This window comes from Equus quagga, chromosome 14, assembly GCF_021613505.1.
Source record: "Equus quagga isolate Etosha38 chromosome 14, UCLA_HA_Equagga_1.0, whole genome shotgun sequence".
Taxonomy (NCBI): Eukaryota; Metazoa; Chordata; class Mammalia; order Perissodactyla; family Equidae; genus Equus; species Equus quagga.
Window position 1 is genome coordinate 66723548 of NC_060280.1, and position 12323 is coordinate 66735870.

Sequence of the window (12323 nt, forward strand, 5' to 3'; positions counted from 1 at the left end):
GGGCTTTGGAGTTTGACAGACCTGGATTTGCCTGTGAACTCCACCACTTCCTACCTGTGTGATTCTAGGCAAGTTGTTGAGCTTTCCAGAAGCCTCAGTTTCCACATCATTAAAAGGCATGCTGGCACGTGCCTCACGGGATTGGTGTAAAAATGAAAGAAGCAGATAAAGTGCTTAGCACAGTGCTTGGGACATCCTGAGCACTAGCACGTTATATGCTAGTTAACTTTTTACTGGTTTTGTTATTAGTCTAGAGAAATAAAACTAAAAGATGGGTGCTATTGCAAAGTTAAACGCTTGGTTAAGAGCTTTGCCACATTCATGGGGAATAGCCTTTCCCTGTTGTAGGCCAGATTTTCATAATCAATAATCAGCTAATTGCTTCTTTCTCCTGTTTCACGTAGCTTTGGAGCCCTGGGCTCTCTTATACTGTAACAGTTCTGAGTTTATTTTAGGTTGACCTTGCTCCTAAAGTGGAAACTGCTGCTAGCTTTTTTAGGGGCTAAGAGAAAAAAAACCAGACTTTTCAGAAGCCTAGAAAATGGTTTCTACCCAGAGAGCCAGATGAGGGGGGTGGAAAACTGATAGAAAATAAAATTTGCAGCTGGAACAAGAAGCGTTCCTGCTTGGCTTCGGTGGGTATGACTGTTGTACATCATGGGCAGCAGTTTGCTGAAGGGGAAAAGAGAGGGCATTGCTAGGCAACTCTTGATTCTGAGTTGTGATCTCTTTAATTTCAAGCTAAAGACTCAAATTGCTCCTTTATCGTTAGTCCCTTCAGAACACAAGTTCTCAGTAGGCAGACCTGTAAGTGAATCTGAACACATAATCATTTTCTGTGTGGTTCACCTGCTTATCTTCCTCACTGTACTGAAGTTCGTAGATTCAGACAGGTATAACTAAAAGACAAAGCCTGGTGTACGTTCTGACAAGTGTAGCCCAGCTTCACACCCTAGCAAATCCTCTAATTAAAGGTTAGGGAACTGAAGAACTCCTGTTTTATTTCCAAAGAACTTTGATGTTTTTGCCCAGAGAGAGTCACTTGAACCTCATTGAGACTCCATTTCTCATCAGAGATGATACTTCTGCAGATGGTTGCTGTAAAGAGTGCATGGAAAGTGAAAGCACTTTGTTAGGTATAATTCACTACACGAAATTAAGGGCTGGTTACTGTCAGTTCTTTCTATGTCTGTCTCCTGTGGTGGTGGTTTAGCTCCCCAAATGGCAAGGACCCTATCATGTTCATATTCATATTCTGGGCTTTTAGTACAATTCCAGGAATAGTGAGTACTCAAGACATATTTGTCAAAAGGGGGAAAGGAAGGTGGTAAGTTGGAAGATGTTCCACAGGTTGCTCTGGTGTGCCATTCCCTGCCTGTGGACTCTCATCAGTAAGACCCTAAGGGCACAGGCCTGACCAGGTTCAGACATCAGAGGAAGACTCTGGGCCTCTGCCATTGGACAGTAAGGGGAGCACTCAAGTCAACGACAAAGATCCCACTTGCTCTGCTGTTCACATCTCTCTTTGCTTTCACATTGCTTCTTTCAACGTACATTATTCATAGTCTTAACAAGTGACATACCATGCTATCTAAAAATTCTAATGAGTAGTACAGAGTATGCTCAGCAGGTGAAAGTGGGTCCAATCTACTCCCCATTTGTGGTTCTGCCCATGTGTTGAGATCTTGAACAGTTCCAATACCTCTGTGACAAAGATGAAATAAATCTGAGCTGAAAGTCAGGAAATCTGGGTGCCTGGTGGTGGCTAGGCAGTTTCTTCCCCTCATTTATCTCTTTAGACAAACAGAACTACCTTTCCTGTCAACCAGATTGAGGAGAGGATGGGATAAGAGGAGGGGATAAGAATCCTCACTCATTCCTTCAACCAAACATGGAGCATCTACCAGGCTCTGTTATACCTAGATCATGGTAAACAAGACACAGCTCCTGCTCTCTGGGAACTCAGGCTGGGGGAGTAAAGAGAAAAACATCCTGAAAATAGAAAGCTATGTGTGTGGGAGGGGTGTAAAAATAAGCTTTACAAATACTAACCACATAGCCACTTATTTTCATATGTCCATACCATCTCAAAATGACTCTATGTCACTTCTGTACATACCTCCTTGCAGCACACAAAGAGTACACCTACAGTTTTCCACGTGGACAGTTGGTTTAGCCAGACTTGGGAATGGTGGGTGGCCATGGAATATCTCAGACACTTGTTACTTCTTAAATCACTCAGCTCTCAGAGCTGCCACTCCCAGGCTTTTCGCTGTTCTGCTATGTCCCATTCCCTGCCAGTATGGAAAACGGGAGAAAGCCCAGGTTCTTGGGAGTTCCTGCCCCATCAGTATTTCCCAGCTTCCTTAAGAAACATGTTTTTGGTGTCTATTACATGCCACACACTCTGACAGAGGGACACAAAAACGAGTATAAGACTGTGGTTCACGATCTGTATCTGATGGCAGATAACAAACTTTAATTTTATTTCTCCTCTCCTACAGCTGAAAAACCAGTTTCATATACACTGTTCATTTATGCCTGAAAACAGTCGTGTGAGATCAGAACAAAATTCACTTAGTCACAGCGGGTTACAAGTCACAAAGCACGTGAGCGTGACATTCCTCATCTCGATCTCTTAATACCGTGCGTTTAATGACGGAGGAAACTGAAGCATTCTAGCCAGTGCAGTCACAGAGCAGGGAAATTCGCCGAGCGAGTGACGCGGGCCGGCAACGCTACCTCACGTGGTCCCGTCCACTCTCCCGGCAGAAGCTGTCACCAGGCTCCAGGAAGCTGCGGGGCACGTGACCCCGGCTTCTCTCACGTGACCACTCCCCCGGGGGCGGGGGCCTTCGGCCAAGATGGCGGCCTACTTGCAGTGGCGGCGCTTCGTTTTCTTCGACAAGGAGCTGGTGAAGGAGCCGCAGGGCAGTGATGGGGCTGCTCCCGGGGCCGCGCCTGCCTCTGGACCCGCTGCTTCCAAGTTCCTTTGCCTGCCTCCTGGCATCACTGTTTGCGACTCAGGCCGAGGGAGCCTAGTCTTTGGAGATATCCTTCCTCTGGAGCTGTCTCTTTCCTCCTCGGATCCCTGAGGAGATCCAGCTGGGATGGAATTTGTCCGTCAGAGGGGTTCGTGTGACGTGCCACTTTCCTTTAGATGGGCGCCCAGCGCTCCTTCTGTGGTCCGAGGGAAGAAAGAAGGAAGTCCATTCTCTAGCTTGTTGCCGACTGAGCAATCCTGGGAAGTCATTTAATCTCGATCGGCTTCAACTTCCTTATCTGTGAAAGGCGTGTAAAATACCAATTTGGCAAGGTTATTTTAGAGATCAATCAAAAGAACGGATGCAAGTTGGCTTCAAAAGATGAATATGTAAGGTGTCATCTCCCCTGCCCAATATTGTAGGCAAATGACACCAAGAGTTGGCTGCTTTGTTCTTCATATTGTTGCCACTGAACTCTGGCCTTCTTTTTCACTCTTTTTAAGAAGGGGAGTTCCAGGAGGTAATATGTGGAAAAATCCTTGAAAATTTTAAAGAGCCGTGTATATGTTAGTTGTTATCTGGGTTCTGGTCTAAATATAAGTCTCTCTCCTTGGAAAGGAGGCTCCTTGACTGCCTGCACATATGGAAGGCCAGATCTGGTTCTTGTCCCGCTCCCTACAGCTTACAGGCTTCCAGGCCTACAAACTACGGGTGACACACCTGTATCAGCTGAAGCAGCACAATATTCTGGCATCTGTTGGTGAGGATGAAGAGGGCATCAACCCGCTGGTGAGTCCTAGAGATGCAACCCATTCCCAGAAGCCTGGGAATGGTTGTTTGTTGGAGGGTGACTAGCATTCACACATCTGAGGTCTGTCCCCAGGTGAAGATCTGGAATCTGGAGAAGAGAGATGGTGGTAATCCGCTCTGCACTCGCATCTTCCCTGCCATCCCAGGAACGGAGCCGACTGTTGTGTCTTGTTTGACTGTTCATGAAAATCTCAACTTCATGGCCATTGGTAAGCAGAAAGAAGGCAAAGCTAATAATCCACGATTCTTTATAGATTTTCTTCAGAGTTGCTTCTGCAGCTCATCTTCACTGTTTTCATGAAACCACTTTGTACTGAACTGAGGCCTTGGAGATATTAAAGATTGGAATGGGAAAGCATATAGTTTGTTCTTTGAAAATGAATCAGTGAGTACCAATCTTCATGTCAACCACTGGAGAAGTTGGGTAGGAGGAGAAAGCTCGTCACTTCTAACAAGTGCCTCAGATGGTCTTTTTCCACCTCTGTCCTTCCTGAGCTTTTCAGCCTCAGCAAAGTGCTGTTTCCTGCTCTCCTACAGGTTTCACAGATGGCAGTGTTACATTGAACAAAGGAGACATCACCCGGGACCGGCATAGCAAGACCCAGATTTTGCACAAGGGCAACTATCCTGTTACCGGACTGGCCTTTCGCCAAGCGGGAAAGACCACTCACTTGTTTGTTGTGACAACTGAGAATGTTCAGGTATGACCAGGGCCTCTGCTGTCAGGGACAGGCAGGAAAGGCTTCTCCATTGTCCAGGGGGCTAGGGTAAGGACCTGATAGGAGAGAGAGGATTCTTAAATTTTTCATCATATAGGCTTGAATCATTTGCCCAGCTTCATATTCTGTTTCTTCATTTAGGAGACTGGGAAGAGTTAGAGTTAGGAAAAGACCTCTGGGCCTGTAGGAAAAGACCTGAAGTTTTTCCCTAACCTGTTAAGTGACAGTGGACAAGTTGCTTTACTTCTCTGGTTCCTAGTGTTCCTAATTTTTAACAGCCTACTCTCAGGAATAGTCTTTTGATAAAACAGTGAAAGATTATTGCGTTTCTCTTACTTGTAGACTTCCTGTAGTAGGTAGCGATGGTATATACAGAGTAAGAAAATTTGGTCTCTGCTTGTATATTTAATAGGTGGGTGATGCTTAGTGGAGAAGGCAAGCAGCCCAGGGAAGACAGGGTGCAAAGAGTTAAAAAGAGAGAGCCAGTATGGAGATGGGAATCCCTTTGGGAAGGCTTAGATGCCACCTCCTCAAAGGGAGCCTGTTAACCCCTTTCATATCTCTCACAGTCCTATATAGTTTCTGGGAAGGACTACCCTCGTGTGGAGTTGGACACCCATGGTTGTGGCCTGCGCTGCTCAGCCCTGAGCGACCCTTCTCAGGACCTGCAGTTCATAGTGGCCGGGGATGAGTGTGTCTACTTGTACCAGCCGGATGAACGTGGGCCCTGCTTTGCCTTTGAAGGCCACAAACTCATTGCTCACTGGTTTAGAGGCTACCTTGTCATTGTCTCCCGTGACCGGAAGGTTTCTCCCAAGTAAGGACTCCAGGGAGAAGGGAAAGGGAAAGGGCTGGAATTGTTCCCTCGAATTAACCTGATTTTAAAATCCTAGTGCCTGGATCCTGTCAATCTGCCACTTTGGTTTTAAGTAGATTGCACTTAGGCCTAGACTCAGTTATAACATTTTTACTGAAAGATGTGTTTTTGCTGCAGACATTTGCTGAGCGGCCCTGGTGCCCTAGAGCTGTGTCTTACACAGCCCTAAGCACAGTGTCTTACGTACAGCCGGCACTAATTATGTGTTCAATGAATGGATGTTTGAATGAACTTAATTTTTTAATCTGTTGCCTGTGTTAGTTATAGGATCCTGAAGGGTAAGGTCAGGTCTATATGTTCTCTTCCTACAACTGCCAGCACAATGCTGCATGTTAAGGGATGAGCTGCTGGAGGGGCCAAAGAGGTGATTTGTTCTGGGTGGAATGGGCAGCAGCAGAGTCATCCTGGGAAAGAAAATAAAGGGGAGCTGAGACAGAGGTAGTACAAATATTCAGTGCTTTTTCTTCCCAACACAGGTCAGAGTTTACCAGCAGAGACTCACAGAGCTCCGACAAGCAGATTCTCAACGTCTATGACCTGTGCAACAAGTTCATAGCCTATAGCGCTGTCTTTGAGGATGTAGTGGATGTGCTTGCTGAGTGGGGCTCCCTGTACGTGCTGACGCGGGATGGGCGGGTCCACGCACTGCAGGAGAAGGACACACAGACCAAACTGGAGGCAAGGCCACCAGGTTCCCAGAGCTGGCCACAGGCACCCAGATGCAGCTATAGGAACAGGCTCCCCAAGTCACCTTGGCCCGATCCTTCCCTTGGGTCACAGCCTTACTCAGCTCCCTTAGAGCAGAATGACAAGTTAAATGGCCTGGGATGAGGCCTTAGAGGGAAGTAATGGCTGGGAGCCTGAGCCCACTCTCAGGGTCCACTGTGTCTACAGAGAACCTTAGTGGTGAGCCGTTATTGGTCTTGCGGGTATCTGAGAGGTCTTGCCCTGTCTAGGATCTAGGAAGATTAGAACTTCAGGATTGTCTGGCTTTTGTGTTGCGGGTAAATTCTGGGAAGGTGTCTTCTCAGGGCTGTTGCTACCGATTTTCTAATCTCTCTCCCCTTCCAGATGCTGTTTAAGAAGAACCTTTTTGAGATGGCAATTAACCTGGCCAAGAGCCAGCACCTGGACAGTGATGGATTGGCCCAGATCTTCATGCAGTATGGGGACCATCTCTACAGCAAGGGCAACCATGATGGAGCTGTCCAGCAGTATATCCGGTCAGTCTGGAGGCACTTTAGGCTATAGCTCTGAAGGCAGGGACAGGCAGCCAGAATGGCTAAAACCTGTGCTTGGGGGAGGGGCGTGGACTCCACCAGGATCAGTCCTTTTTTCTGCAGAAACTGTGATGCCTTGAGTGAGAAGACAGTATACCTTATTGGAAAGGAGATGTTTAGGGTCAGATATTACATGACCAGTATGCACTTGAGCTGATGAGTATCTGTGATTTGAAACTTTAGCTTGGCCTCTGTTAATATTCATTTGCCCTGATTCTTTAAAGGGAAAAAAAGTATTCATCTCTTGCTTCCACGCTTTCTTCCCTTGGTGCTAATTCTTGGAATTTTCAGCCCTAATAAGGGGTTTTAGGAACTTGTCTAGCCTCTTTCCCAACCTCTCTGGAATTCCTTTTTCAGCCAAGTGTAAGAACCAGTGCTCTGGAACTTTGCCAGTCAGTGGTCCACAGTCTAGTAGCATCGATATCACCTGGAGCTCTGTTAGAAATGCAGCATCTCAGGCGTCACCCCAGACCTGCTGAAACAGAACTTGCATTTTAAGAAGATCTGCAAGTGATTCGTAGGCACATGAAAGTTTGAGAAGTACGCTCAAACATCCAGATGCTATTTGATGCGTGTGTCTCCCTAGAACCATTGGAAAGTTGGAGCCGTCCTATGTGATCCGCAAGTTTCTGGATGCCCAGCGCATCCACAACCTGACCGCCTACCTGCAGACCCTGCACCGCCAGTCCCTGGCCAATGCCGACCACACCACGCTGCTGCTCAACTGCTATACCAAGCTCAAGGACAGCTCGAAGCTGGAGGAGTTCATCAAGGTGCAGGGTGGTGGCGGTGCGGGATTCCTTGAGGGCCCCACTGAGCATGAGGTGGCTCCACCAGGGCTTGTCCTTCAGTAGGATGCAGGGAGAGGAAAGAGCTGACCTTATTTGGGGACCGGGACACTCTGGTCTATAAACTGGCAGGAGGAATAGCCTTCCCTGCTAGTTCTCTCCCGTCTCCCCTCTTGTTTTATGATGCCGGAACTTCCCGTGTATCTAAGGCGCAGGGTGTAGCACTGGGGGAGCCCTCTGTGCCCACAGGAGTCCCTCTGATAGTAGGGGCAGAGGAAGACTTTGGCTCTTAGAAACTTTCTGAGGGGCAGGGTAACATACTGTTTTAAAGGCATGGACTTTATTATCTTAAGACTCTTGTCTTAGAATCAGTGCATGTCTCCTCTCCCTTCCCCAGACACAACCTCCCTGTGAATGACTTTGGCTAATGTCTCCCTGGCAGACAAAGAGCGAGAGTGAAGTCCACTTTGATGTGGAGACAGCCATCAAGGTCCTCCGGCAGGCCGGCTACTACTCCCACGCCCTCTACTTGGCTGAGAACCATGCACATCATGAGTGGTACTTGAAGATCCAGCTCGAGGACATCAAGGTAGGTGAGACTTGACTTGGGTAGAGCTCTGTTCTTTTTCTAGGACATCCTGGAATGATGGAAGTGCTTCCTGGTGGGTGAGGCAGGACTGTGCACTTACTCTGCCCTTTATCTCTCCACAGAATTATCAGGAAGCCCTTCGGTATATCGGCAAGCTGCCTTTTGAGCAGGCAGAGAGCAACATGAAACGCTATGGCAAGATCCTCATGCACCATATACCAGAGCAGACGACTCAGTTACTAAAGGGACTTTGTACTGACTATCGGCCCAGCCTTGAAGGCCGAGGCGATAAGGAGGCTCCAGGCTGCAGGGTGAGGCCTCAGGGAGAATGGCTTTTGGACAGCAGGGATCACCCTAGGGGCCTCTTGGGTACCAAACCCACTCACTCAGCCTCCTCTCTCCTCCCTTGCCATCCCAGGCCAACTCAGAGGAGTTCATCCCCATCTTTGCCAACAACCCGCGAGAGTTGAAAGCTTTCCTGGAGCACATGAGTGAAGTGCAGCCTGACTCACCGCAGGGCATCTATGACACGCTCCTGGAGCTCCGACTGCAGAACTGGGCCCATGAGAAGGATCCACAGGTGAGGCTTGGCAAAAGCTGCAGGAGGAGCTGGAGAAAAGACAGTTCTTCCATCTTTTGAGGTTGCCTTTTGCTGCATTCTTAGACCAATAACACCTCACCCCTGGGGGCTGCATCGTCCTAAGTGAAGAGGAAATTGAACTGAAGGGAGGAGAGAGTTGACTTGCCTTGTCCCAAGAGACCTTGTGATTTTTCCCTTATGTCCAGCACTTCTCCCCTCCTCCTTCCCTAGGTCAAGGAAAAGCTTCATGCAGAGGCCATCTCCCTGCTGAAGAGTGGCCGCTTCTGCAACGTCTTTGACAAGGCCCTGGTCCTCTGCCAGATGCACGACTTCCAGGATGGGGTCCTTTACCTCTATGAACAGGGAAAGCTGTAAGCGTTTGGGGAATTTCAGGGAAGGGGGAAGGATCCAAGTAATTTTCCAGGGATAGCCTCTGAGGTGTGCCTTGCCCTGGCCCCAGGTTTCAGCAGATTATGCACTACCACATGCAGCACGAGCAGTACCGGCAGGTGATCGCCGTGTGCGAGCGCCACGGGGAGCAAGAGCCCTCCCTGTGGGAACAGGCGCTCAGCTACTTTGCCCGCAAGGAGGAGGACTGCAAGGAGTACATGGCAGCTGTGCTCAAGCATATTGAGAACAAGAACCTCATGCCACCCCTTTTAGGTACTTAGGAGGACAGGGTGGGTAGGTGCAGGCTGCTTACCATCAGGGGCTCTGGCAGGGGCGCTGCAACTCTATCCAGAGGGTGCTGCTTGGTTTATTGTCTTATTTCCTCCTGGGCCCCTATCTTAGTGGTGCAGACCCTGGCCCACAACTCCACAGCCACCCTGTCTGTCATCCGGGACTACCTGGTCCAGAAACTGCAGAAACAGAGCCAGCAGATTGCACAGGATGAGCTCCGGGTGCGGCGGTACCGAGAGGAGACCACCCGCATCCGCCAGGAGATCCAGGAGCTCAAGGCCAGGTACTTGGCATCTGGATATGTGGCGGGGTCCAGGGATAACCTCGTTCTTCACAGGGTGTCATTAAAGTTTCATAGAAGAGTATGAGAAGTGTGATTGACATCTGATTCTTGAAGATCTGTTTTCATGGAGGAATTCCATAGGATGGTTTAGTACATAGATCATTGTTTATTGGGCTTTGGAGGATATTCTCCTGTAGCAGCTACTTTTCTTTCTGTATATGCCTATCTTTTACCTTTTCTAAACACGCATCTAGGTTGTGGTTGGAAGCCATTCAGAAGTAAAAACTGCTTTAGAAAATAGAGAAAGTGGATAATTTAGAAATACTTATAGTAGACGTTAATGCCTACTCTGAGGTCTTATCTGCCCTTAACACTGTAAAATATTTATTAGAAAACAACAATTCTTCCATTCCACAAATATTTCCTGAGCCTGTTATGTCCCAAACACGGTTCTCAACAGCATGGACAGAAAGCCCTGCCTTCATGGAGCTTACATTGTAGAGGAGGAGACAGATGGTAAACCCGTTAGATAAGCAAAATATTATAATATGTTAGATGGTGATAAATTCTAAGGAGAAAATTGAGAAGAGGCATAGGGTAAAGAGTGTGTGTTATAATTTATAAGGTAGCCAGGACAGGCCTTCCTGAAAGGGTCATATCTGAGTAAAGACCTGAAACACAATTTAGCGGCAATCGTGAAAATTGAAAGAGAGAGAAAAATCTCCCCCGGGTTAGCTGGCCTTGAGGGGAGCATGCTGAGACTCTCTGCGGGCCCAGCGCCGTCGTCGTCCTCGTTTGACCCCGTAGGTGGTAAGAAGAGCAGGTCCCTGTAGTCCCTTAACAGGGGCCGCTCTCTCATCGACTGGGCTGCATTCTCTCCCCACTGGCTCTGGGCCCTGCCTCACTGTTGGCTGCTCCTTTCTGATCTCCCTTGCCTGTAGTCCGAAGATTTTCCAGAAGACCAAGTGCAGCATCTGTAACAGTGCCTTGGAGTTGCCCTCAGTCCACTTTCTCTGTGGCCACTCCTTCCACCAACACTGCTTTGAGAGTTACTCGGAAAGTGATGCCGACTGCCCCACTTGCCTCCCTGAAAACCGGAAGGTCATGGATATGATCCGGGCCCAGGAACAGAAGCGAGATCTCCATGATCAGTTCCAGCACCAGGTGGGGATGAGGGGTAGATGACGTCCCCTCACAGAGAGCCCCGGGGCACTGCAGGGCTTGTTTTCTTTTCTCCTCATTTAAGAAATGAGCACTTCAGTTCTGATTCTTACTTCTCTCCTTCCTTGCAGCTCAAGTGCTCCAACGACAGCTTCTCTGTGATTGCTGACTATTTTGGCCGAGGCGTTTTCAACAAATTGACTCTGCTGACCGACCCTCCCACGGCCAGGCTGACTGCAGGCCTGGAGGCGGGCCTCCAGCGGGACTTGCTCATGCACTCCAGGAGGGGCACTTAAGTAGCCTGTGGGGAGGGGTGTGATAGTGGGGCACAGCAGTAGGGACACGGGGACAGAGGCAGGGCTGTTGCACAGGAGTCAGGCAGACAGGCCCAGGACTCCACTCTGATCTGATGCCGTAGTCCTCAGGACTAAAGAGGACTTTCTTTTCCTGCCTCCTTCATTGGCCAGCCCGTCATTCTTCCTGTTGACTTTCTGAGCAGCGTAGATCATTCCAGACCAGCGGGGGAGGGCACCTCAGCAACCTCTGAATATGGACAATAGCTGCTTTATTCTCTATCCAAGAGCACCAGGCTGTGCTTGGGTCCTTGCTCCCAGAGTCTATAAATAAAAAGATATAATGATTTGGGAGTTGAAGGATTTATTCTGGCGTCTTCTTGGTGATTCTTAACTGTGCAAAATGTACTTCTTTCTCTCTGCTCTCCTAGAGCTCCACTTCCCTTTCTACAGAGTTCCTTAAAGATTATGTTGAAGGGACTTCATTGCAGTAATGGGTGGGGCCTGTGGCATCTAATAGTATTCAGTTTACTGAAGAACCTCTGCAAAAGACTTAATGCCTGAGGCCAGCCTGGTGGCACAGTGGTTAAGTTTGTGGGCTCCACTTCCGTGGCCTGCGGTTTGCATCTTGGGTGTGGATCTATGCACCGCTCATCAAGCCATGCTGTGGTGGCATCCCACATAGAAGAATTAGAATGACCTACAACTAGGATATACAACTATGTACTGGGGCTTTGGGGAGGAAAAAAAAGGAAGATTGGCAACAGATGTGAGCTCAGGGTCAATCTTCCTCACCAAAAAAAAACCCAAAAAATCTTAATGCCTGAGCTCCAAGAGCAGCCTGGACTGAGGTCCCCACAGCACCTCCTGCTCTTTAGTCTGGCTGGTCTCTATGGCTCTTGTTTGAACAAAGTATTCAAGCAGGAGGCAGCTTGTGATGGGGAGCCTTTAGCTTCAGTTTGCCGTTCGTAATGGGTAGGTGGTTGTGTTGCTATATTCAGTACCAGATGATAAGCAGGATGAAAGGGCCTTTATTGAAACGTTTTTTTCGCTCTCTGAAGTCAGCCAAAGTTTGCATTGCTAGGTGTCTGTGTGTAATTTGGGCTGCACTGCCTGTTAGAAAATTGCTCTTACAGGGTTGTTAAATTGAAGGAAGTAACTTGGACGTTGTGGCTTAGGTAGGTAGAAGAGGCAGAGGACACTACATTTGTAGTGGCTAAGAATACAGATTTTGGATCAGCTGCTCCAAGTTTGAATCTTAGTTTGCCTTAGGGCAAC

General features: G+C 48.3%; 1 protein-coding gene across 1 annotated transcript; it reads left to right on the forward strand.

Moving 5' to 3' along the window:
• The first annotated feature begins 2839 nt into the window (after window positions 1-2839).
• Window positions 2840-11405, forward strand: VPS11 (VPS11 core subunit of CORVET and HOPS complexes). Its single transcript, XM_046686274.1, has 16 exons — window positions 2840-3051; window positions 3625-3773; window positions 3868-4003; window positions 4332-4495; window positions 5083-5330; window positions 5867-6068; window positions 6462-6613; window positions 7257-7443; window positions 7901-8047; window positions 8170-8358; window positions 8466-8627; window positions 8859-8998; window positions 9088-9290; window positions 9420-9591; window positions 10533-10755; window positions 10884-11405. Exons 1-16 carry the CDS (start codon window positions 2865-2867, stop codon window positions 11046-11048), a joined length of 2826 nt encoding a protein of 941 aa, XP_046542230.1. The 5' UTR covers window positions 2840-2864; the 3' UTR covers window positions 11049-11405.
• The last annotated feature ends 918 nt before the right edge of the window (window positions 11406-12323 follow it).

Excerpts from the sequence above, each read along its gene's own strand:
- VPS11 (XM_046686274.1), top strand. The coding sequence starts at position 2,865 with ATGGCGGCCTACTTGCAGTGGCGGCGCTTCGTTTTCTTCGACAAGGAG. Across the intron at positions 3,052-3,624 it reads AGGGAGCCTAGTCTTTGGAG|ATATGGAAGGCCAGATCTGG; the intron begins ATATCCTTCCTC and ends GACTGCCTGCAC. Across the intron at positions 5,331-5,866 it reads GACCGGAAGGTTTCTCCCAA|GTCAGAGTTTACCAGCAGAG; the intron begins GTAAGGACTCCA and ends TTCCCAACACAG.